This window comes from Hypanus sabinus, chromosome 8, assembly GCF_030144855.1.
Source record: "Hypanus sabinus isolate sHypSab1 chromosome 8, sHypSab1.hap1, whole genome shotgun sequence".
Lineage (NCBI taxonomy): Eukaryota > Metazoa > Chordata > Chondrichthyes > Myliobatiformes > Dasyatidae > Hypanus > Hypanus sabinus.
The window spans coordinates 147,679,097-147,702,840 of NC_082713.1; the positions used below are offsets into that span (position 1 = coordinate 147,679,097).

A 23,744-nucleotide genomic window follows, 5' to 3' on the forward strand; every position below is an offset into this window, starting at 1 on the left:
ACGCTGACTCGGGCAGCGGGAGACTGGAGTGAGTTTACGTCTTTCTCGACTCAGGCAGCGAGAGACTGGAGTATGCTTGGGACAAACGTTATTACCACTTCTCAAGGCACACTGGCAGCTGGCTGAGTGATGACTCGTGACTCGTCACTCAAGGACACAAGCCACTCTTTGTCGCACTCCCTGAAATCCCATCTCGCACCCCAGGTTGGGAACCCCTGCTCTAAGTGCAGGGTCTTGGACTTCCGAATCAATAAACATCAGGTAAGTTAGGATGCACAACCGCTCCTCCCTCCCCATCATCCTCAACATGGGTGCCCCAGGCTGCGTGCTGAGCCTATCATCATCAACAATGAGATGGCCTACAGAGAGGAGGTGGAAGGGCTCAAGGCCTGGTACCAGGCAATAACCTCTTCCTCAATGTCAGCAAAACAAAGAGGATGGTTATCAACTTCAACAGAACTCATACCACCCCTCCAGGCTTCTAACCACCACTACTTTATCATTTCCTGTCAGTCACCTTATGGATAGACACTCCTGTGCCTAGCGTCACTTTATGGTCAGACAATTAATCTAGGTATATAGGCTATCTTATATATTTATATTTATTGTTTTTGTATTATTATTGTATTCTTTATCTTACTGTGTTTTCTTTGTGCTGCATTGGATCGGGATTAACAATGATTTTGTTCTGCTTTACACTCGTGTACTGGAAATGACATTAAACAATTTTGAGTCTTGAAAATTTGCATGAAATGCGCCTCACTGTGAACTATTCTACCAATGCATTCTCTTCTTTCTTTCATCCTTTCTGGTGCTTAAAATGGGTTGATTTAAAGAGTGTGTCCCAAGAAAATGTAATACCCTGAAAGGTCGACTGTACTTTTTTCCATAGATGTTGCTTGGCCTGCTGAGTTTCTCCAGCATTTTCTGTCAGGTATTTGGTTTTTCCAACATCTGCAAATTTTCTCTTGTTTGTGATATGCTGCAGTCTTATTTTTATATCTACAAATACAAAACTAAGGATTCCATTCACCTTTTTCTTTTATGTTTAGATATAATTCTTGCTAGTGTCAGTTTGTAGAAATTAGTTCCGGCATTTCAATTAAAATGAAATTACTGGAGTTAACATCTGTGTAGTTACAGAGTACAAACTCAAGCCCTAATATTTGTAACACAGATCACGTGGTATAAATCTGATTACCAATGGCAAAAGCAGGCCTATAATATCCTGCTGTAATGACGGTGAAAGTGAGCAGTGGCTATGCAACATCACATCCCAACTCAGTAACCAACTTGTCCAGCGAAAACAGACTGCACCCAGATGCATAAATATCACTTGTTTATTATAAAGCTTTTCCCGAGCCCGTGAACATTGGGATCAACTTCAGCCCTGGCTAAGATCTGCTAACTGGTAATCCGACTTGCGGTCTCCCGGGTCTAGAGGGCTCAGTAACATGAGGTTCAGTTCATTCGCATAGCACACATCCAAATGTAGCAGTGCAAGCTTATTTCTGCAGCCACGAAAGCTGCAAGAACACCGAGGACAGTAAATGTCAGTTCGATTGGCAGTGAATGGACAATCAAGTTATTTTCCACCTATCAATTTTTGGTCATAAATGCACTTTCTTTGACCAGTAAAATGTTAATAGTCTAGCTGTTGAGTGCCTGTGTCAACCCTGACATGGAACATTTGCTTTTGAATCAATGTGGATTGATCTGGTTTCAGGATATTATTTTACTAGTTTACATTGGATAGGCAAGCACAGAGACAGTTACACTGTGGATCTAAAAGCATTTTTTACATTTCCTTATGACATAGAAGAGGGCCAATCAGCCCATCAAAACTAATGTTGGCTCTTTAAGCAATCCTATCAATCTGTGGCACCTAGTGGTTGGCACAATGCTTTACAGTGCAAGCAACCTGGGTTCAGTTCCTGCCGCTGCCTGTAAGGAGTTTGTAAATTCTTTCTGTGACCATGTGAGTTTCTTCCGGGTGCTCTGGTTTCCTCCCACAGTCCAAAGACATACCGGTTGGTAGGTTAATTGGTCATTGTTAATTGCCCCAAGTTTAGGCTAGGTGGGTTGCTAGGTGGTGTGGCTTGAAGGGTCAGAAAGGCCTACTCCATGCTGTATCTCAATAAATAAATACGTTTCTTGTAATCAGTTTTCTCCAACATGCTCATTAGTTCCCCTTCCCCAATTCACCTATCACCCACCTACCCTACAGGCAATTTACAGTTACCCAACCAGTGTCTGCATTTTAATCAGGCATCATGTCTAAATATACCGAAAAGACCATATCCCATTCTTTGGTGCAATGAGGCCTCAGGACTATCTGGTCTCTCAGTAACATCAAGGTCAATCTAATGCTGCCTGAATTCTGTTCTCCCATCTATTCTACATAACCCTCCTCTCGCCGATACAAAAACCAGCCTTCAATATACTCACAATTCAACCTCCAAAACTGCTTTTTTGTATATTCCACCAGTTTTTTTCTTACATGGTAACATATTACAACACATATTAGTGAATGCCTTCAGAAATCCAAATACATTCAGATTCCCTTTGATTCAACCAGCTCATTACATCCTCAAAAGAATATGGTTAATTCTGTCGCACACAAAGTCTCTTTTATTAAAACATGCATGATTCTTAAGCATCTTGCTGCTACTTCCTTGATACTGTGTTCTTGGGTTTTCCTAATGTCAGATGTTAGGCCAGATGGCCTAAGGTTCCTTGATTTCTGTCTCCCTCTCTTTCCTGAATAGAGAGAGATGCTACATTCGTGCTTTTGCAATATATCTGAAATCTTTCCAGAACCTTAGGAATTTTGAAAGATCATAATCAATGCATCTCTCTGCAGCCATTTCCATTAAAATCCTAGGATGAGGACCATCTTGTTCTGGAACTTGAAAAGCCTTTAGTTCCAGCAGGTTTTCTGGGTTTTTTTTCCCCCTTTAATGATAGTTTTTATTTCCTCCCTTTTTTCTGCTTTTGGATTTCCTATTATTATTAAGATGTCTTGAGTGCCCGTTTTGCAAACTCAGCTGCTAGGGCTTCTACACGTTACTTTCAAAACCACCACACTTCACCCTTTCACCATTGAACCAACTGCCCCCATTATCTAAGGGGTAGCATTGCCATTGGGAACACAATATCTCATTGCAATATCCAACATCTGAACTCTAGCTCAAAGTTCTTCTAGCTACGGACAATTATGAATGTAACCTCTGTGAAACATATTCACCAGCTCACATGTAATTATAGCCAAAACACCTCACCTGCTCAATCCATTGCTTCAATTCATTACTAAGATTTCCAAATGATAATTATAATCTAGATTTTTCAACTAAAATAGCTTTAAGGTATGAATTTAGATCAAATTACAATCTGATGTGAAACCTATAAAGCCAATGTTTTAAGATTCACCATCCAGTTATGTTACTGCCTTTCTGTAATGTCACACTGAGACCCTTTGCCCCCACCACCCCCAGCCCTCCATTTCTCAAGCTTGTATTTAGGTCACTGCAACTGGTCAGTCATTATCAGTTCAACACATTTTCTACATTTCCCCGATCATCGTTGCATCAATTTGAGCGATAAGCAAACTGGAAAGGGTCTAATGTAGCCGAGAGAAAGGCTTTAATGTGTTCCATGACCAGCCGCTCAAAGCATTTCATAATAACTGATGTTAATGCCACCGGACGATAGTCATTTAGGCAGGTTACTGTCACCTTCTTTGGCGCTGGTGTGATGGTTGCCACCTTGAAAACCGAGGGGTCAATGAATTGTTCCAGAGAGACGTTGAATGTATCCATCAGCTGGGCTGCGTAGTCTTTCAGAACCCAACCTGGCATTAGGCCCCACAACTTTGCGTGTGTTGAATCTGGTCAGGGTCCTCAGCCAGATGAAGCGTGTGCTTCCCTGGGGGAGGGGTGCCTTCCTCACCAGCAATTTGTTCTTCACATCAAACCACAGTGAAATCACCATGAAATTTCCCTATTGGCACTATTTTTTTTAAATCGCCTATACTTGTTATTTCAATTCATAAATCAAGTCAGAATAACCGATGCCAAGAATAAGTCAAACAGGTAATCAATGACAGGTAATTCAAAGAATTTCTTGTGGGACCAGAGAAAATTGCACTTTAACGTATTAAGGATGTGGCTGAAATTTTTTTGGCAACTACAGAACACTAAACTATGTACAGTTGATTGACAGCATACTTCAAGCACACAAAACTATGAAGTGCAACATGTCACTAGAGATTCATTCTTTGCATTCACATTTAGCCTTCTTCCCTACCAATCTTGGTGCTTTCAAAGTTGAATATGGTGAAAGGTTTCACCAGGACACTTCAGTGTCAGTATCAGGGCAACTGGAACCCATCAACACTGGACAACTGGTGGACACTTAAGCAAAATGTTTCAGATGCTGAATAGGTATGAAAATCATCAACAAAACATTTTTAGTTTAGTTGATCAATTGCAAATCGTCAGCACTGTTATGCAATTTAACACATCATATTCAATAAAAGAGTCAACAAAATATGGAGAGTACAGAGGAGATTTACTAGAATGTTATCTGGGTTTCAGCACTAAGTTACAGGGAAAGGTTGAACAAGTTAGGTCTTTATTCTTTGGAGCGCAGAAGGTTGAGGGGGGACCTGATAGAGGTATTTAAAATTATGAGGGAGGCAGATAGAGTTGACTTGATTAGGCTTTTTCCATTGAGAGTAGGGGAGATTCAAACAAGAGGTCATGAGTTGAGAGTTCAGGGGCAAAAGTTTAGGGTTAACATGAGGGGGAACTTCTTTACTCAGTGAATAGTAGCTGTGTGGAACGCGCTTCCGGTAGAAGTGGTAGAGGCAGGTTCGATATTGTCATTAAAAAAAATATGATAGGTATATGGACAGGAAAGGAATGGAGGGTTATGGGCTGAGTGCAGGTAGGTGGGACTAGGTGAGAGTAAGTGTTCGGCATGGACTAGAAGGGCCGAGATGGCCTGTTTCCATGCTGTAATTGTTATATGGTTAAAAGTTCATTTCTTGTTTCTCCAAATTCCAACATGAAACCAGTAGTCTGAAATTGTCTTTGTGTTCATTTTCAAGTGACCTATCACAAAGAAAAGAAGTCTGAGGAAGCAACAGTTCTGAAAAAATTTCAGCTATCTCCTCTGCTCCCTCAGACTGCTCAGGACAGATTACCAGCTTTCTTGTAATTCAACTTCACCACATCTGTTTAGCTCCAGAGAAGGGAAGTCCTGCAACACACCCAAAACCAACAACTACCAGACTTACTCTGCTGATGACTAAAACACACCAGGATTGTCACTTCCAAAACCAGCAAGTGGGCACAGTGAAAAAGGTGGGCTGTATGATTACGACCATTGAAATCACCTTCCAGTGCCTGCTGACAATTATCAGTTGCGTTAGACTTGAAAGATGAAAACAAGACAAGTTCTCTGTAGCAGATGTATAACAGTGCTGCTTTAAACTGAAGCTAGACTAATTTGCTATCCCCAAGTCCTTCACTCATTGTGAAGGTAAATGCAAAATCATAAAAGCCCCTTTCATACTGGAACTAAAAAGGCACAATGGTTTGCTAATGCTGTAAAGGAGGCAGGGAACTGGGAGTCCCTTCGACCTACCGTCTGTGCCCAGAACAATGCCAAAGTAAAACCAATCCCTTCTGCCTGCACACAATCTGCATCCCTTCATTCTCAGCATATTCAAGTGCCCATCTATAAGCCTTGCACTCCACTACCGTGTCTGGCTGACTAGATGTTTAGTGAGAGATAGGGAAGAGAAGGGACTGGTTAGTGCATAGGAAGGAGAGGTAGAAGAGAGGATTATAGGCAAAATCTGACCATAATTAACATGGATTTAAAATCCAAGGCCAAGGTTTCCATTATACAAAAATACCAATTAGGAGTGCACCATTCAGCCCCTCATCCTGCTATGCCATTAAATAAGAACACAGCTAATCTGACACCAAACTTAACTCCATATCCTCACTTGCCCCTTTTTATGGGCAAGAATCCCCCGATGTTAAACAAGGGCTCCATTTCTGTGACCTTCAGAATTGTAAAGACTCACTCTTACAAAAAAAGTCATCTCACCTCTTTCAAATGAGCAACTTTTTAAAAAATATATTAAATAGTGGACCTTAGTTCTGGATCATCCCACAAGAGGAAAGATACCCCACCCCAACCCAACACACACCCTATAAAGATGGCTTAGGATCTTCTGTTTCACTCAAATCTAATCTCAAATGTATAAACTCCAGCAAGTATAAACTCAGTCTTCCTTTGCCTATTCCAGACAGCATCCATAAATCAGGTGAATAAAAATCCAGAAAGGGTCATTTGCCGTGCTATTTTACTGACATTGGTTTACAACTATCAGAATATGGCTTATTGTTATTGATATATGTCTTGAAATTTGTTGTTCGTGGCAACAGTGCAGTACAGGACATATACACCAGTATGTTAGAATAAGAAATAAAATAAATAAATAGCACAAGAGGAATAGTGAGGTAGTGTTCATGAAATGTTGAGAAATCTGATGTATGAGAAAAAGCTGATCCTGAATTGCTGTTCGGAACAGTTACAAAACAGAAAAAGAAAGCCTGTCTTGAAAACATTCGCAGAACAATCCAATGTAATTTAGCACTGATTTAAGAAGAGTAATTTAAATAATATATAAAGCAAAAAAGACAATTGATGAGATGATCAACATAAGGAAATCTGCAGATGTTGGAAATTCAAGCAACACACACAAAATGCTGGTGGAACACAGCAGGCCAGGCAGCATCTATAGGGAAAAGCACTGTCGATGTTTCGGGCCGAGGCCCTTTGTCAGGACTAACTGAAAGGAAAGATAGTAAGAGATTTGAAAGTAGGAGGGGGAGGGGCCCCTCTGAAACGTTGACAGCGCTTCTCCCGATAGATACTGCCTGGCCTGCTGCGTTCCACCAGCATTTTGTGTGTGTTGATGAGATGATCAGTTATTTTTTGGAGAGGTGCTGCTGAGAGATAGATGGTCTTGGCATTGAGGAACCCCTCAGCTCTTCTTCAACAAAGCATCAAACATTGGACTTTTCACATATATGGGGAAAATAACTGAGACTTTAGCCTACATTTCATTTAAAACACTGAAACTCTTCAGGGCTCACACCACCAGGTTCAGGAACAGTTATTACCCCTCAAACATCAGGCTCTTGAACCAAAGGGGATAACTTCACTTGCCCCATCACTGAACTGTTCTCATAATCTATGGACTCATTTTCAAGGACCTTTCAGCTCATGTTCTTGATTATTCATTTATTATTAATTTTTTTCTTTTGTATTTGCAGTTTGTTGAATTTTGCATACGATTGTCCATCTTGTTGGGTGCGGTCCTTCATTGATTCTATTATGGTTATTGGATTTACTGAGCGTGCCTGCAACAAATTTCAGTGTTGTATTTAGTGACAAGTATGTACTTTGATAATAAATTTACTTTGAACTTTGAACAGCATGCCATTTCCTCAGTGCCACACTGGTGTGCTTTTATTATAAATACAGCTTAAGGCTTAGATTACATCAGTGGTAGGCAAGTTAATAGAAGGTATTCTAAGGGCCTGGATATATAAGTATTTGGATAGACTGGGTCTGATTAGAGATAGTCAACATGCCATTGTGCATGGTAGGTTCTAGCTAACCAATCTCAGAGAGTTTTTCAAGGAAGTTACCCAGAAACTTGACAGTGGATGTTGTCTACATAAACTGTAGCAAGGGCTTTGACAAGGTTCCGCGTGAGAGGTTGGTGAAGAAGGTTCTGTCACTAGGCATTCGAGATGAGATAATAAACATGGATTAGGCATTGGCTTCACAGGAGAAGATGGTTGTAGATGGTTGCCTCTCTGACTGCAGGCCTGTGACGAGTGATGTGCCATAGGGATGATAATATGATAAACTGGAAATCTGTGGATGACACAAAGTTCACAGAAGTAGTGGACAATGATGACCTCGGAATATAGATCCATAATTCCTTGTAAGTGGTGGCATAGGTAGATAGGGTCCAAAGAAAACTTTTGGCGCATTAGCCTTCATAAATCAATGTATCTGGTAGAGGAGTTGGATGTTATGTTGAGTTGTATGACGTTGGTGAGGCCTAACTTAGAGTATTGGTTGCAGTTTTGGTCACCTACCTGCAGGAAAGAGGTTAATAAAATTGCAAGAGTGCAGAGAAAACTTATAAGGACGTTGCCAGGACTTGAGGAGCTGAGTTACTGGAAAAGGTTGAACAGGTTAGGATTTTATTTCCTAGAGCATAGAAGAATGAGGGAAATTTGATAGATTAAGAGAGGTATAGATAGGGTAAATGCAAGCAGGTTTTTTCCACCGAGGTTGGGTGAGACTAGAACTAGAGGTCATGAGTTAAGGGTGAAGTATTTAAAGAGAAAATGAGAAGGAGTTCTTCACTTGGACGGTGGTGATGCATGGACCGAACTGCCAGTGGAAGTGATGGATGTGGGTTCGATTTCAACATTTAAGAGAAATTTGGGTAGGATGTGTATGGAGGGCTAAAGCCAGGTGCAAGTCCTTTGGATTAGGCAAATTGATAGTTTGGCATGTTTCTGCACTGTTGTGTTCTATGACATGACTCTACAGGGGTAAAGCAGTCTCAATGTAATTATGTAGGGCTTCAACGAGACCATACAGTTTTCATCTCCTAATCCAGTGAAATTAAAATTGCCATGGGGGAATGCAGGAAGTACTCACTGGAGTTGTTCCAGAGATAGTAGTATGCTTTATGAAGAAATATCAAATAGATTGCAACTATATTTTGAATGATGAGAGCAAACTACCTCAGATTTAAAACGTTTCTCGCGAGTATGGTAGGCTAAATGATGTTTCCTTTGACTGAGGAAGAAAGTTTTCACTCAAAGACTGGTGAACCTTAGAATTCTCTGTTCTGGAGGGCAGTGAATATTTGGTCATTGTGTTCATTCAAAACAAGGATTGTTGGATTTATGGATATGAAAGGAAACAAGAGATATGGTGATAGTATTGGAAAAAAGGAGCCAAGGTTGGAAGATCTGCTAAAATCCTAATGAATGCATTCCTGTCTGATGAAGGGCCAGATATGGTCCTATCATTCTGAATCAGAGAGAATCGCCAATGTTACAATGACAACACCTACTCAAAGGATCCTTAGAGGACTAAATCATTTAGAAGTGCTCTACTAATACAGGCTGCTTATTTCAAGAGGTTAAAAATCTGGAAGACTATATTCCTAGTTGAAAAACACTAAATGAAACCGTGTGGAGACAGTTTCACTTAAAAAACATTCTAAAATACCTTTTTTTTGTTTACTTGTAAATATTGAATTTCAGTTGGTTATCAAGTACATCAATCTCTTGGATCTGGACCATTTCTAAAACTGCTAGGTGATTGATTTGGAGTTTTGGCAAGTACTGTTCGCAAGACTCTGTCCTTGAAGATTGTTAACTCTGAAATGGCTGAAGATGCAGTTCTGGGGACCTATCTTTTCAGAACAAAAAAATCAACCAGTCAGTTTCATACAACCAAATATCCTAGTGTTAGGAATATAAATAATGAAGCACAATAATGAGGCTAATTCCATGGATATATTAGATTTTCATTTAAAATCTGTGGAGTTATCTTGTGTTTACAAACTTCATGGACAATTGTGGAATGTATATCTTTCCTCTTCAAAGTATTTCACTCAACTTTTATTTGTTTTGCTTAAAATATTAAGATCAGAAGACTGTTGACAATACTCCAAGAGTGGCCTGACTAGTGTCTTATAAAGGCTCAGCATTAGCTCCTTGTTTTCATATTCTATTCCCCTTGAAATAAACTTCATTGCATTTGCCTTCTTTACCACAGACTCAACCCGTGAATTAAACTTCTGGGACTCTTGCATGACCCAAATAGTAACTCTGGTTTCAATACAATTGGTCATTAAATGGCTTACAGAGAAGAACAAAAAACAGGAATTCTGGCATAGAGGAGAAAGAAACAACATGTCAGGTAATGACCCTTCACAAGAACTCAAAAGGCTAAGAAAGATCACAGATTTTAAATAAGTACAAAAGAAAAGCAAGATAGGGAGGTTAGGAACAGAAGGTAGGAGATGAATGACAAATGGATGGTTTATGACAAAAAGTAGGTGGTAATGGGACAATAAAAGTAACAGATGTGAGGAGCTCAAATCAGAAATAAAAAGAGAACCGTAGTTATGAACTTCAAATATTAAATCAATAGCATTTTGAAAGCTATAAAGTAACAGACTGAAGGTTGAGCTGCTGTCACTAGAGCTTACAAGGTGCATCACAGACGTGTAGAAGATCAAGGACAGAGCAATGGTAGTAGAAGCATGATGAAGAATTAAAGTGATAGATGAAGCAAAGCTCTGGCTCAGGTTTGTAGACATAACAGAGGAGCTCTTCATAAAGATCATTCAATTTCTTTGTATAAGAAACTGCAATATGAACCAACAATGCAATTGACAAACATACCAGTACAGCATTTTCTCATCCTAAAAATTATATGGCCTCTGGGACAGTGGGAAGTCAAGGTCTGAAAGTGCAGGTGTTCTACCTACTGTCAAGGAATGTGAAGTTATCAAGAAACTTCAATTGATTTAATAATTGAAGTTCATAACTATGGCTCTCTTTTTATTTCCTATTTTGAGTTCCTCAGATCTGCTACTTGAGTGTATAGATATTAAGAAAGAGGATGGGCTGGAGCTGTTGAAAGGAATTAAGTTAGATAAGTTGCCAGGATCGAATGCGATATGTCCCAAGCTACTACAGGAAGCAAGGGAGGAGATTGCTGAGTCTCTGGCAATGATCTTTGCATCATCAATTGAGACGGGAGAAGTACCAGAGGATTGGAAGGTTGCAAATGTTGTTCCCTTGTTCAAGAAAGGGAGTAGAGATAACACAGAAAATTATATACCAGTGACTCTTACTTCAGGGGCAGGAAAATTGTTGCTGAAGATCCTGAGAGGCAAGTTTTATGAGCATTGGGAGAGATATAATCTGATTAGGGATAGTCACCATGGGTTTGTCAAGGGCAGGTCGTGCATTATGACCCTGATTGAATTCTTTGAGGAGGTAACAAAACGCATTGATGAAGGTAGACAGTGGACGTGGTGTATATGGATTTCAGTAAGGCAATTGATAAGGTTCCCCACGCAAGGCTCATTCAGAAAATAATGAGCCATGGGATCCAAGGAGACCTTGCTTTGTGGATCCAGAATTGGCCCACAAAAGGCAAAGAGTGGTTGTAGATGGTTTGTATTCTGCAAGGAGGTTGTTCTGCACGGATCTGTTCTGGGGCCCCTCCTCTTTGTAATTTTTATAAATGACCTGGATGAGGAAGTAAAAGGGTGGGGTTAGTAAGTTTGTTGATGACACAAAAGTTGGGAGTGCTGTGGATAGTCTGGAGGGTTGTCAAGAAGTTACAGCAGAACACCGATAGGATGCAGAACTAGGCTGAGAAGTGGCAGATGGAGTTCAACCCAGATAAGTGTGAAGTGATTCATTTCGGTAGGTCAAATTTGAAGACAGAATATAATATAAATGGTAAGACTCTTGGCAGTGTGGAGGATCAGAGGAATCTTGGGGTCTGTGTCTATAGGACACTCAAAGCTGCTGCGCAGGTTGACAGTGTTTTTAAGAAGGTGTATGGAGTGTTGGCATTCACCAACTGTGGGATTGAGTTCAAGAGAAGTGAGGTAAAGTTAAAGCTATACAAGACCTTAATTAGACCCACTGGAGTACTGTGTTCAGTTCTGGTCTCCTCACTACAGGAAGGATATGGATAGTTTCAAGAGAGAGCAGAGATTTACAAGGATGTTACCTGGATTGGCGAGCATGCCTTATGAGAATAGGTTGAGTGAATTTGGCCTTTTCTCCTTGGAGCAACAGAGGATGAGAGGTGACCTGATAGAGGTGTATAAGATTATGAGAGGCATTGATCGTGTGAATAGTCAGAGACTTTTGCCCAGGGCTGAAACGGCTAACACAAGGGGCATAATTTTAAGGTGCTTGAAAGTAGGTACAAGGTGAATGTCAAGAGGTAAGTTATTCACACAGAGAATGGTGGATGCATGGAATGCACTGCCAGCGACAGTGGTGGAGGCAGATACAATAGGCTCTTTTAAGAAACTCTTAGATAGGTACATGGAGCTTAGAGAAATAGAGGACTATAGAACACAGAAAATCTACAGCACATTACAGGCCCTTCAGCCCACAATGTTTGTTCGGACCATGCAACCTACTCCAGAAGTTGCCTAGAATTTCCCTTCTGCATAGCCCTCCATCTGCCGATCTAAGAGACTCTCAAAAGACCCTCTAAGCAGTTGCTAGAGTAGATTACATGGTCAGCACAACATTGTGGGCCGAAGGGCCTGTAATGTGCTGGAGATTTCTATGATTCTATGAAAGGAGGAATTGTCAGGGGAGGCCAAAGTGCGCATGAGGGTGTTGCAGAGGAAACAGAAGCAGTAACTTCAGAATGCAGAAAGGGAGAGGAAGATATACATGTCGGTGGTTTCATACTGAAGCAGTGGAAATAGTAGATGGCCCACTGAAAATGGAAGTTGACTGGGAGGAAGAAATGCCCTCTGAGGTTCTTGCAGGAGAACGATGAGAGCAAAAGTGCAGGAAACAGGATACAGTAAAGGGCTACATAGATCTCAGTGTGGAGGCATCCTTGGCTGAAGAGAAGATGCAAAAGAATACGCTACAGAAAGTGGAGTTGTAATGGATGTGTGCAATAGAAAGAATGGAAGAAGAGGAACTATGATGGAGCTTGGCGGGGTGCAGATAAAGACGGAAGGCGCAGCAGTGGCAGAAAGTTTACTCAAACCAGCTGCAGCATTTGGTGGATCTGAGGACAAATTGGCCAACAACCTTACCACAAGTGCACAGGGAAAATCAGTAGGATGAAGCTTGTACCATGAAGGTGAAAGGCAGGTGGACATTGGAAAAAAAATTATTAAGTGTTGGAAAAAGTCCCAGTTCTAGTTGGGAAAGGAGGCATAATAAGAGTAAGAGAGGGTAAGCCAAGGCATTGAGAGGGGCGTAAGAAAAGGGGTGCAAGGTAAGACCAGGCGCTAATAACCCAGCAAAAAAAAACTGAGATGCCTACTGCTGTGAAATCTACAATTTTTACAAAACAGGATGTTGTTCAATGAGATATCCGTACAAAACAGAGTTTTTACCCTCAGTGAATTAGTACCAGATATCTTTCAAAGAAGCCTCTTCGCTCTGCATCGCTAACCAAAACTAAATTGTGTAGCAATGTGCAAAAATTCAGTGAAGTCATCTTATGTGTTGAAGAAGGTCAGCTTGCTTGACAAACAGCATGCTTTTGATCCATGCACATTTTAAAATATACATACAGTATAAACATAAAAAGGCATAGAAATAATTAGACTAGTCATTTTGTTGGCAAAAAAATAAAAACATGCAAGGTAAAAATAATGAAATCTAAGTGTTTATGTGCCACTACACTGCCTACTAAGTCTGTGTAATACAAAACATATTAAACTGTGCTTCAGTTACGAAGGACAGATATGGAAGCCAAATGAATTCAGTGAGAGCACTACAAATTACTGCATCCACAAAAGAAATATTAATGAACTCTTCAACCTTTTCATCATAATGGTGATGAATACATTTTCAGCCCTGAATGAATATGGAATGAAGTAATATCAAATGTAGCCAGCCGGTGGTACAGTGTAGTGGCATCTGCACTAGAGTTTGAGATGAGTGATCTCAGGTTCGAATCTGGCCGGCTCCTTGCACGTTTTCCCTCCATGCTGGGTTGAGTGTTGAGCTAGCAACTCGGCTTAAAAAAAAAGATAAATGCTAAAGTAACAGCATGTCCATCGATTTCAGAAGAAAAATTTGCCAAGAACAATCACGGTAATGAAAAGACCATGATGGCCCACACCAAACGACATGGCACATAACGAAGGAACGAACATAATAAAAACATCCCAAAGCACTTCATAAAGCAGAATCTAAGAGAAGTTGCACAAAACTATGCAACTTGATGTTAGGGTAGTCTGGTGAAACACAGCGTAACATGTCTTAATGTAAGCAGAAAAGTTTTGGAAATCATTTCCAAATTTTGGGACCAGGACGGATGAAGGAGAGCCTGCACAATCTTGTGAGAGTAATAAAGTCAAAGAGTATTGCTGAAGTAAAATCATAACAAAGCTTAAACATTATGATGAGGTCTTAAAGGTAAGTAGCTGTTTAAATGGAATCTAATTGAAAGCAACAAATACATAAAAAGCATAGTAGAAGTTAGAATACTGGAAGTATATTTTAGAATGGCCTTGAGAGTAAGTGTATCATCAGTTAAAGGATAGTTATGGGTAACAAAAACTGAAAATGCAAGAAAATACACAGATCAGGCAGCATCTGTAAACAGTGTTTCAGGTTAATAATCCTTCATCAGAACAGTTAATGGGAATGTCCCATTACAACAGTTAATCTGTAATGAGTCCAGAAAGTGTAGGCGTGTTTGCTTAACATCTGTTGTTGCCAAAATGTTAGAGCATATAATCAAGGAAAAATAAACAGTCATTTGGGCTTATTGCTATAATATCACATCCTCAGTTTTTTGAAAAGAAAGTCACAATTGATGAATTTGCCAGAGTTCTTCACAGAACTGACAGGGGGAACCTGCACTTGGATTTCCAGAAGCCATTTGATAAGGTGTCACATAAAAGGCTGATGGACAAAAGTTGACAGTGGTGGTGGAAGTGGATTAAAGATTAAAGAAGTGAATTAAAGATTAAAGAAGTATCAGAATCAGATTTAATATCACTGGTATATGTCATGAAACTTAAGGTTTTGCAGCAGCAGTACACTGCAATACCCAATAAAAAATCCGTATCAACTATGTTTATATAAAAAGATTAAATAAATAGTGCACAAAAACAGCAAAATAAAAAGAATGAGGTAGTGTACATGGGCTCATTGTCCATTCAGAAATCTGATGGCGAAGGGAAAAAAGCTGTTCCTGAAATGCTGAGTGCATCTCTTCAGGCTCCTGTAGATCCTCGCTGATGATAGCACTGAGAAGAGAGTATGTCCTGGGTGATGGTGTCACCATCTGAAGTTCTGCCAACAACAGTTGCGTCATCGGCAAATTTATAGACGGCATTTGAACTGTACCTGGCCACACAGTTGTGGGGTTTCCCAAACTGGGGACCACAGATAATAGAAATCCATAGCATTAAAAAAAAGGCTGGGAACCACTGGTGTGAATAGAGACAGTAGAGCAGTGGACTAATTATGCATCCTCAAGGTGCGCAGTGTTGATTGTCGGTGAGCAGGAGATGGTATTTCCAATCCACACAGACTGGTGGGGAATCCAAAGATCCAGTTGTGGGGGGTGGGGGATATAGAGGAGCAGGGTTTGGAGCCTGTTGATTAGAACTGAGGGTATGATGGTGTTGAACAGCAGCCTGACGTAGGTACTGCCATAGAGTGGCTCACTTCTCACTTCTTGGCCCTGGTGTGATCGTCGCCCCTTTGAAGTAGGTAGGGACTTCCAATTGCAGCAGTGAGCGACTAAAGATATTCTTGAACACTCCCGCTGGTTAGTTGACACAGGCTTTCGGTGCCTTACCAAGTACACCATCATGGCCTGATGCCTTCCTTGAGAGGGCTCAGCCTCTTGAAAGATGTCCTGACATCAGCCTCTGAAACAGAGATCACAGGGTCACCAGATGCTAGGTGTACTTCAACTCTCCCCTTCATCAAAGGCATTGAGCTCACCTGGTAGTGAAACATCACAGCCATTTGTGATGTCAGGTTTCGCTTTGTAGGAAGTAATGGCCTGCAAGCTCTGCCAGAGGTGACGTGAATCTGATTCCGGCTTTAACTTCAATCAGAATTCCTCTCTCGCTCTTAAAATAGCCTTCTGTACATCACTCCTGGGCTGCTGGTGTCATTCTGGATCACCAGTCTTGAATGCCACAGATCTACCCTCAGCAGACTATGGACCTCCTGTTCCACTCACTCACTGAAGACACTGGGTCAGAGTAAATAGGCTGAATGGATGTAACCTGTGCACTGCTGCAAGGATGGTTTATTAACCCTCAGTTATAAATAGTTATAGTGTGGAGAGGGAGGAAAATTACAGTTCACTTAACTTTGCTAATGGTTTGGAAAGCAAGTGAGAGGATATGCTGTGATGAGGATATTTACCCTCTCCCACAGGGGTTAAGTGAGTGGGCAAAAATTTGCAAATAGAGTTAAATGTGGAAAAACACACAGTCACTTCCTTCGAAAAGGATATTATCTTAACAGAGAGAGAGACACTGTAAATGAATAAAGATCAGAGAACCAGGGCGTTGTTGTGGATGAACACAGAAAGTTACTGTACAGGCGCAGCAAATGGCACCTTGGCCGTTAGTAGAAGGAAAATTCTCCATCCTGAAGGGATGGAGATCTGAGGGTTACATCGAACTGGCACAGATGAGAAATTAACTCCTCGGGCAGCTCTGCCTCTGGTCAGTGAGCATTGAATGGCAGGACAGGTTTGACGGGCCTGAGGCCGCCTCATTTTATTGTTTTTTTTGTATTGCAAGTCAGGGAGACAAAAGTGTGGCGGTGCGTTTCCTGAGCTGAGGCAAAGACAGATTTCGGACATAATATGCAGACAAAGATAATCTGTGTGTTTATAATTGCACAGATGCGAGTCCCAACTTTGCAGGGTCAAATGTAACACCAAGGTAGGTTACGTTTCAAACTGACCTGTCGAATGCCACTACAATACAGGCAGTCTTCCACGCGGCACTTTTGTAATAATTATCTTTAATACAGACAGTTCTGGTTAAGTGACACACGTGGTTACGTTTCTCTGAAATCAACCCTGGTCCCCCCAACTCTCAGCGAAATCCCAAGAGCTGCAAAACAACGACGCTAAAATAAACTAAAAGTTAAATGAATATTTCCAATGGAGTGCCGTCTACGTGCTTTAAAACAGTGATTCGGAAAACAGGGATACATTATTGTAATTATCATAGATGTAACATTATATCCCGTTCATTGCCTCCAACGTATCCGTTTCACCATTCAAGTTTGTCAGAGACAAGTACACGGACCCGAACTATAACTGAACCCATCTTCAATAACACGGAGTATCTTTAAAACGGACGAACACCCGCAGAAGTTATCGATCGACATTATAAAACAGCTCAACTCTGGATGGCCGAGAAGCTTGATCAGAATAAAGAGCGCTACGCTTCGTTCCTCCACCACAGCCCGCCCCTCCTTCACCACCACGTACGCAGAATATTCAAATGAAATTCCTCTGCAACACTCCATCGTTGCAATAAACTTCCACTCACAAGAACTTCAATTCCCCTTTCAAATGCCTCTAACCAGAAAGCAGTTAAGATTTATATTTTAATCGACTACAGTAATGTTGGAAACTCGCATTACAAACAATACGTAAGCCGACACAATAAAGAGTTCTCCATTTATAAACCAGATAACGTTCCTACCTTTGGGCAGCTTCCGTAAAATGTTAAAAACTCTGCTCTGTTCTATCAGTTCTTTAGCTCTGAAAAAGTGCATGGCCGGTGGGAATTTACCGGCTTTCGTTCCTTCAGTAACTTCCTCGACTTTTATTTTCATGAGAATATCATTGACTTTGATTTCTTTTGTCGTTGATAGTAGATTACCGCCAGTAAATCTGAACTGTTCCACTTTCATCAACTTATCTCGGTCGTCTGGAGTCGGGTACGTGCGGCACACGGCAAATAAACACAACGAAATGGAAAGCACTGTTGTGCTCGTGGCGTTTGATCTAGCCATTTCTCAAATAAATGACACAAGTTAGTTATAGGCACAACCTGCTAGAGAATCAAACCGATTGAACTGAGAAACGTTCCGAAATATTAATGACTTCCACTTCTGCAAGTAGCTTCCTTTTCTCTTGACAGCTGAAATAAACCACGACCCTTACGTGTCTCTCGAAACTCGCGTAGTGTGAAATAAAAAACAAACCGCTCCTGCTTCCAAAAGTCCTTACATTTTAATTTAAACATCTGATCATAAGGGGGGGGGGAGGAAGTTGCAACTTTTTTAGAGAGAGGGTAATTAAACTGGAGGAGTTTTGTCACCAAAAAAAAGCGTTAAAATTAAAATGAGTCAAGCCTCGGTTTTGAACTACGAGGCAGTAAAGCCTGGCTAACTGTCCCGGTAGCGCCCACCATTGGGAGCGAGCCACTCGGACTAACTCCAAAGCCTGCAGCGTTTCGGTTCCATTGCTTGGGACGGCGGGACACCGGGGCTGGAAGTTGGGGAGATCCAAAAGAAGGCTCGCCCGCCTCTGGCAACAGTTGCAACCTGACAACCACCGGGCACTTTCGGTCGCCAATTAGCAAAGGGTGGAGGGGGAAGAAGAATTATTCGGGTCCGAGGCCACCGAACACGTCTCGGTCTCATGAAAGAACTCGTTATGGAAACACCGCGGGGGCAAGCAGACCGGGTCGCCGTCCCCAACAATAACTCCTCGGAGCCCAGCTGATTGGTCCGCACCCGGCGAGAGGCGTCGTCACATCCTGTGCGGGGCGCCGAGCTCCCGCACTGTGCAGCGGAGGGGGGGGTTGCTGGCAGATAGCAATTAGAGAAAGTGCTGGCTCGACCTCGGGGTGCGGGGAGGGCCTGGCGTCGTCGGCGGAGGCGGGCTGCGATCGCGATCCGCGGGTCGGGGGGGGATCGGACGGGGACATGGCCAGGGCGAACGGCGGCGGAGTGCGGCGTGGCCTCCCTCCGGTGTGCTGAGGGATTGGAGTGCTCTCTTGTTGTTGCCTGGCCATCTGTTCCTCGGCGAGAATGGGGCTGCGAGATTGTTACATTATTACACACGCACGCTTGCACTGACTGAGCGAGGGGCAGCAGTCTCGGCCATGGCAGGCACTGCAACCACTCACACCCGGCACATTTGCAATTAGAAGACTGGACGGGGAGGGGAGCAAAAAGAAACACAAGGAAAATAAGTTCGAGGAAAACTATCTCATGTGGAAAAACAGGATTTGATGCCATTTAAAATGTCCGAGGAATGTCCATCTTCGACCGTTTCGGTGGAAGAAATTCGTTCTTGGTGGGAAGTACCCGCCATCGCACACTTTTGCTCATTATTCAGGACCGCATTTGGGCTCCCAGACTTCGAAATTGAGGTAATCTTAATTTTCCCTTTTGAGTTCTGAAGCTCCCTTTTCCTGTGGTTCTTAAGTTGCATTTCCAAGCTCCTGTCAATTAGAAGAAGGTAAAGTTTGTAATCACGCGAATGCAGAATGTCAATCTCGCTTCCCAGCTGCTGGCTGGATTCTATTGTGGTTCCAAAAGAGCTCGATTGTGGCCAACGATAGGTTAGCGTGGACTTTAATCGTCGTTGCTTGTCTTTTAAGAATAAAACCATGCGCCAGCTTTTAAAAGTTTAATGAAGTTTGTATCTGTTCGACGGGGAGGGGCGAGGACATAGCGTGTTTGTTTAGCAAGAAGGAACGTGTCTCCCGAGAAGGTGCTGCTTGCTCTTCATGATCTGCGCTGCCACACATCCATCATAGCAGTGGCATTGTTAGGAGAAAGAAGAGCCACATGCTGCTTACAAAGTTACCAGTTTGCCCTTTTAAACTAAAATTCTGTTGAAAAAGCCCTGGAAATACTCCGATCCCCTAACTTTTAAATGGACATTTTAACAAAGCGTAATCTGAATTCGGAAAATGTGATTTTTGTAAATAGATTGATTCATTGGTGAAGCGTTAATTATTTCGTTACCTTTCGTCACTAGTGATTAAAATATTAGTGTAACAAATTAAACTTGGGGCCACCGTTTTACTTGGTACCTGATATTCAGGATTTTACAGAAAATAGTGTATTAGTAAACATTATCCAATATGACTGCTTAAAAAGGCTAATATCGGAAACGAATTCCGAAAATCATTCTGTACGAGGTAAAATTAAACAAGTGCATTCATGCCGTTCTTTCTGATTCTCATCTTTTTACCCCATTGTTTTTGTTCAGTGAACCTATTGTTTAAAGCTGTTTTCATTGAAGGCAAGAGGGTTGAAAGCCTTATTTCAGAACGGAATGTTGTTTGATTGTGATTCTTGGAAGTTTTTGACCATTTTACTTTGAAATCCAAAATGAAATGTGTGTTTGTTGCATGTGAGGTTGTAAGCGGAAAGCCGAACTCGAGGAACTGATGAGATGGTGTGTCCGGAGTGAATTTCGCCGTCGAATGTGGGTTTACTGTAAGGCGTGTTCTGTAGCTTTCCAAAACAAAGCTCGCACTTCTGGCTGAACGCAGTCGGGAGTAAACTGCACTCAGTTCTGTGCTACCTTGGTTTTTAACGATGTGTCAGCAGCCGCCAGCTGAGCCACGCATCTTGGTTGTTCATATTAAGTTTGCTTTCAATTTTTTTGAAAAGCAACAAGTTGTTCTTGTTTCCCTCCAACTTTATACATTCCCAGTGAAAATACGTTTCCGGTTGTATCCTGCACTTTTTTTTATGTAAAGAAAACTAAATAAATGACTGTGTTTAAGATCCGGCCCATCCCCAAAATGGAGAGAGACCAGTTTTCATTTTATCTTTAAGGACGTCTTACCTTTTAACCTCCCGCCCTTTTCCCCATCCCCCTCCCATCGAAATCCATTCATTGGTTTGTTTGTTTTCTCCTCTCCCGTGCTTTCCCCAAATAAGGCACCCATCTCTTCCCTGGAACTTCTCAAGTTGTAGCTGTTGGACTAGTAAAATAGTGTTTATGCGCGTTCCTCGCTGGTCGGTTTTCAACCATGTTGCTGTCCTTGGTAGCAAATGTGTTTTTTTTTAATATACAGTATTAGCCATTGTGTATTTGTCAGCTTGCAGTTCGGAGAATCTTTTCTAGATGTTATTGCGCATGTTTTCACTCGTGTTTACTGTTTCCACTCAACTGTTGGCTTAATCGATACTTTTTTTTAAAGCGCTGATTATTTGGAAACAAATCTCAGCCTGTTTTTTCCCCCATTATGCATATGCAGTACTTCTTAAAGTGTAAATAATACAGTGCTTTTGCCGCATAAAAGCTTCCTTTAATATAATTTTAAATACGTCCACACTTCAATGTTGCTATGAATTAGTATCACTTATGAGACGGGTACATGTGTTGTATTGATTTGATGCAGCTCTGGTGCATTTGAAAGCTTAAATGTTCAGGTAGCCATTGGCATTGAATAATTAAGATGCTGTTATTGAAAGATTATTTAAGTAAAGATTTATTTTGTAGTACTTTTCGTAAGAGTTGACAAATGTGATATCAAATGTAAAGAGCTGTATAGATCAGAACAATTCTAAGTCCGCTTACTGTTTTGTGCTGTTGTAATTGTAACTGAAATCAATTGGTGCATTATAGCAAATGTTTATAGATTTGTACAGTTTGTGAACATCTGGTAGAAATGACCCCTCTCTTTGGTGTGAAGAATAGGCATTGGAACAGCATTTTTCAAAATGCTTGGAAATGCACGTAAACAGGACTCAAATGTCTTCAAGAAAATAGGTAGAAAAGCAACTAATAATACTTCAGCCTAAAGTAATTTCTTTAATGTCTCAGAAGGTAATAAGTAATTATTTAACAAACGTTATCAGCGTAGGTACAGAACAAGTACAGACCTTTAGGCCTGTGGATATTTGTGCCGGTCAAAGTTCAAACTTCAAAGTAAGTTTATTATCAAAGTACATATGTCACCATATACCACCCTGAGATGTATTTTCTTGTGGGCATTCACAGTAAATGCAAAAACGTACAAAGGAGTCAATGAAAAACTGCTCACACAATGACACACAACCAATGTGCGAAAGACAACATATTGCACAAATACAAAGAAAAACAAAATAATAAATAATATTAACAACACCAGTTGTAGAGTCCTTGAAAATGAGTCCATAGGTTGTGGAATCAAGTTCAGTGTTGGGGGGAGAGTAGTTATCCACTCTGGATCAAGAGCCTGATGGTTGAGGGGTAATAATTGTTCCTGAATCTGGTGGTGTGAGTCCTGAGGCTCCTGTACCTCCTTCCTGCTGGCAGCTGCAAGAAGGGAGCATGATCTGTGTGGTAGGGGTCCTCAATGGTGGATGCTGCTTTCCTGCGATGGCACTCTGTGTAGATGTGCTCACTGGTGTGAAGAGCTTTTCCTCTCGTGGACTGAGCTGTATCCACTACTTTTTGTAGGACTTTCTGTTCAAAGGCATTAGTGTTTTCACACCAGGCTGTGATGCAATCAGTCCGTACCTCTATAGAAGTTTCTCCAAGTTTTAAATTACATGCTGAATCTTCGCAAACTTCTAAGGAAGCGGAGGCACCACTGTGCTTTCTTTGTAACTGCACTTGTGTGCTGCCAGGACAGGTTCTCTGAAATACTGCCAACAATGAATTTAAAGTTGCTGAGTCTCTCCACCTCTGATCCCCTGATGAGGACTTGCTCGTGGACTTGCAGTTTCCCCCTCCTACAGTCAATAATCAGGTCTTTGATTTTGCTGGTGTTGAGTGAGAGGTGGTTGTTGTGGCACCATTAAGCCAGATTTTCAATGTCCCTGTTAGATACTGATTTAATGCCACCTTTGATATGGCCCACAACAGTGGTGTCATCAGCAAACTTAAGTAAGGCTTTGGAGCTGTGCTTAGCCCATTGTCATAGAGGAGGGGGCTAAGCTCACATCCCTGTGGTGCTCCTGTGCTGATGGAGATTGTGGAGGAGGTACTGTTGCCAGACTGAACTGACTGGGGCCTGAAATTGAGGATCCAATTGCACAAGGAAGTGTTGAGGCCTAGGAGCTTGATCATCATTTCTGAGGGGATGATAGTATTAAAAGCCAAGCTGAAGAGCTTCCTGAGGTATGCATTTTCACTGTCCAGGCTTGAGTGAAGAGCCGATGAAATGGCACCTGCTGTGGATTGGCATGCCAAATTAAACTAAACTATATGCCTGCACTACTCCCTAAATATTCATGTGTTTAATTATCACAGTGATATCTGCATCCACTATCACGCCTGGAAGCATATACCAGACTCCAGTACTCTATCAGGGAGTGAATGACAAAAATCTTTCTGCATAAATTTCCCCCTCTCACCTTCAGCCTACGCCCTCTAGATGTTTCCACCCTACCTGTGCCTCTTATAACTTTATAAACATCTGTCAAGTCTGCACTCAACCTTAAGTTCACCAGCAAAGACAATCGAAAGTTTGTACAGTCCCTCCTCACAGCTATTACGTTGTAATCTTTGGAGCAACCCTGGTGACCCTCTTCTGCGCTCTCTAAAGCCTCTGCATCCTCCTTGTAATGTGGCAAGCAGAACACCATGCAATATTCCAAACGAAGGTTTGTACAGCTGCAACACAACTTCCTGATTTCCTCTCTCATTCCTGCATCAGGACTGTTTCACCACTTCAACCATCTTTGTTGCCACTTTCTGGGAGCTATGGACTAGGTCCCTGAGATCCCCCTGTTCCATTGTTCCATTGCTATTTGTTATATACTTTCTTTCCCCTTCTATATTTGACCTCCCAGATCTCACACTCTACCTATATCTGCAACTGATCTATATCCTGCTGCTTTCTTCGCTGTCCATAACTCCCAACAGTTTTTGAAAGAGGATATATTTGTCTTAAAGCAAATATCACTCCAGTAGAAATGTGTATTAATCTATAT

The 23,744-nt window shown here is 41.5% G+C and overlaps 2 protein-coding genes across 3 annotated transcripts in view; one reads left to right on the forward strand and one right to left on the reverse strand.

Annotated features, from left to right (window-relative positions):
- The window catches only part of ada2a (adenosine deaminase 2a), a 99,303-nt gene extending 80,721 nt beyond the window's left edge, over window positions 1–18,582 (reverse strand). For both annotated transcript variants that reach the window (XM_059978194.1, XM_059978193.1), the window contains exon 1: window positions 17,552–18,582. In XM_059978194.1, the coding sequence (XP_059834177.1) occupies window positions 17,552–17,864 (313 nt within the window). In that variant the 5' untranslated portion in view covers window positions 17,865–18,582. The remainder of the gene's footprint in view (window positions 1–17,551) is intronic.
- Window positions 18,583–18,774: 192 nt separating this feature from the next.
- LOC132398564 (chromatin remodeling regulator CECR2-like) overlaps window positions 18,775–23,744 on the forward strand; it is a 122,984-nt gene continuing 118,014 nt past the window's right edge. The window contains exon 1 of the mRNA XM_059978195.1: window positions 18,775–19,231. Within this exon, the coding sequence (XP_059834178.1) occupies window positions 19,091–19,231 (141 nt within the window). The 5' untranslated portion in view covers window positions 18,775–19,090. The remainder of the gene's footprint in view (window positions 19,232–23,744) is intronic.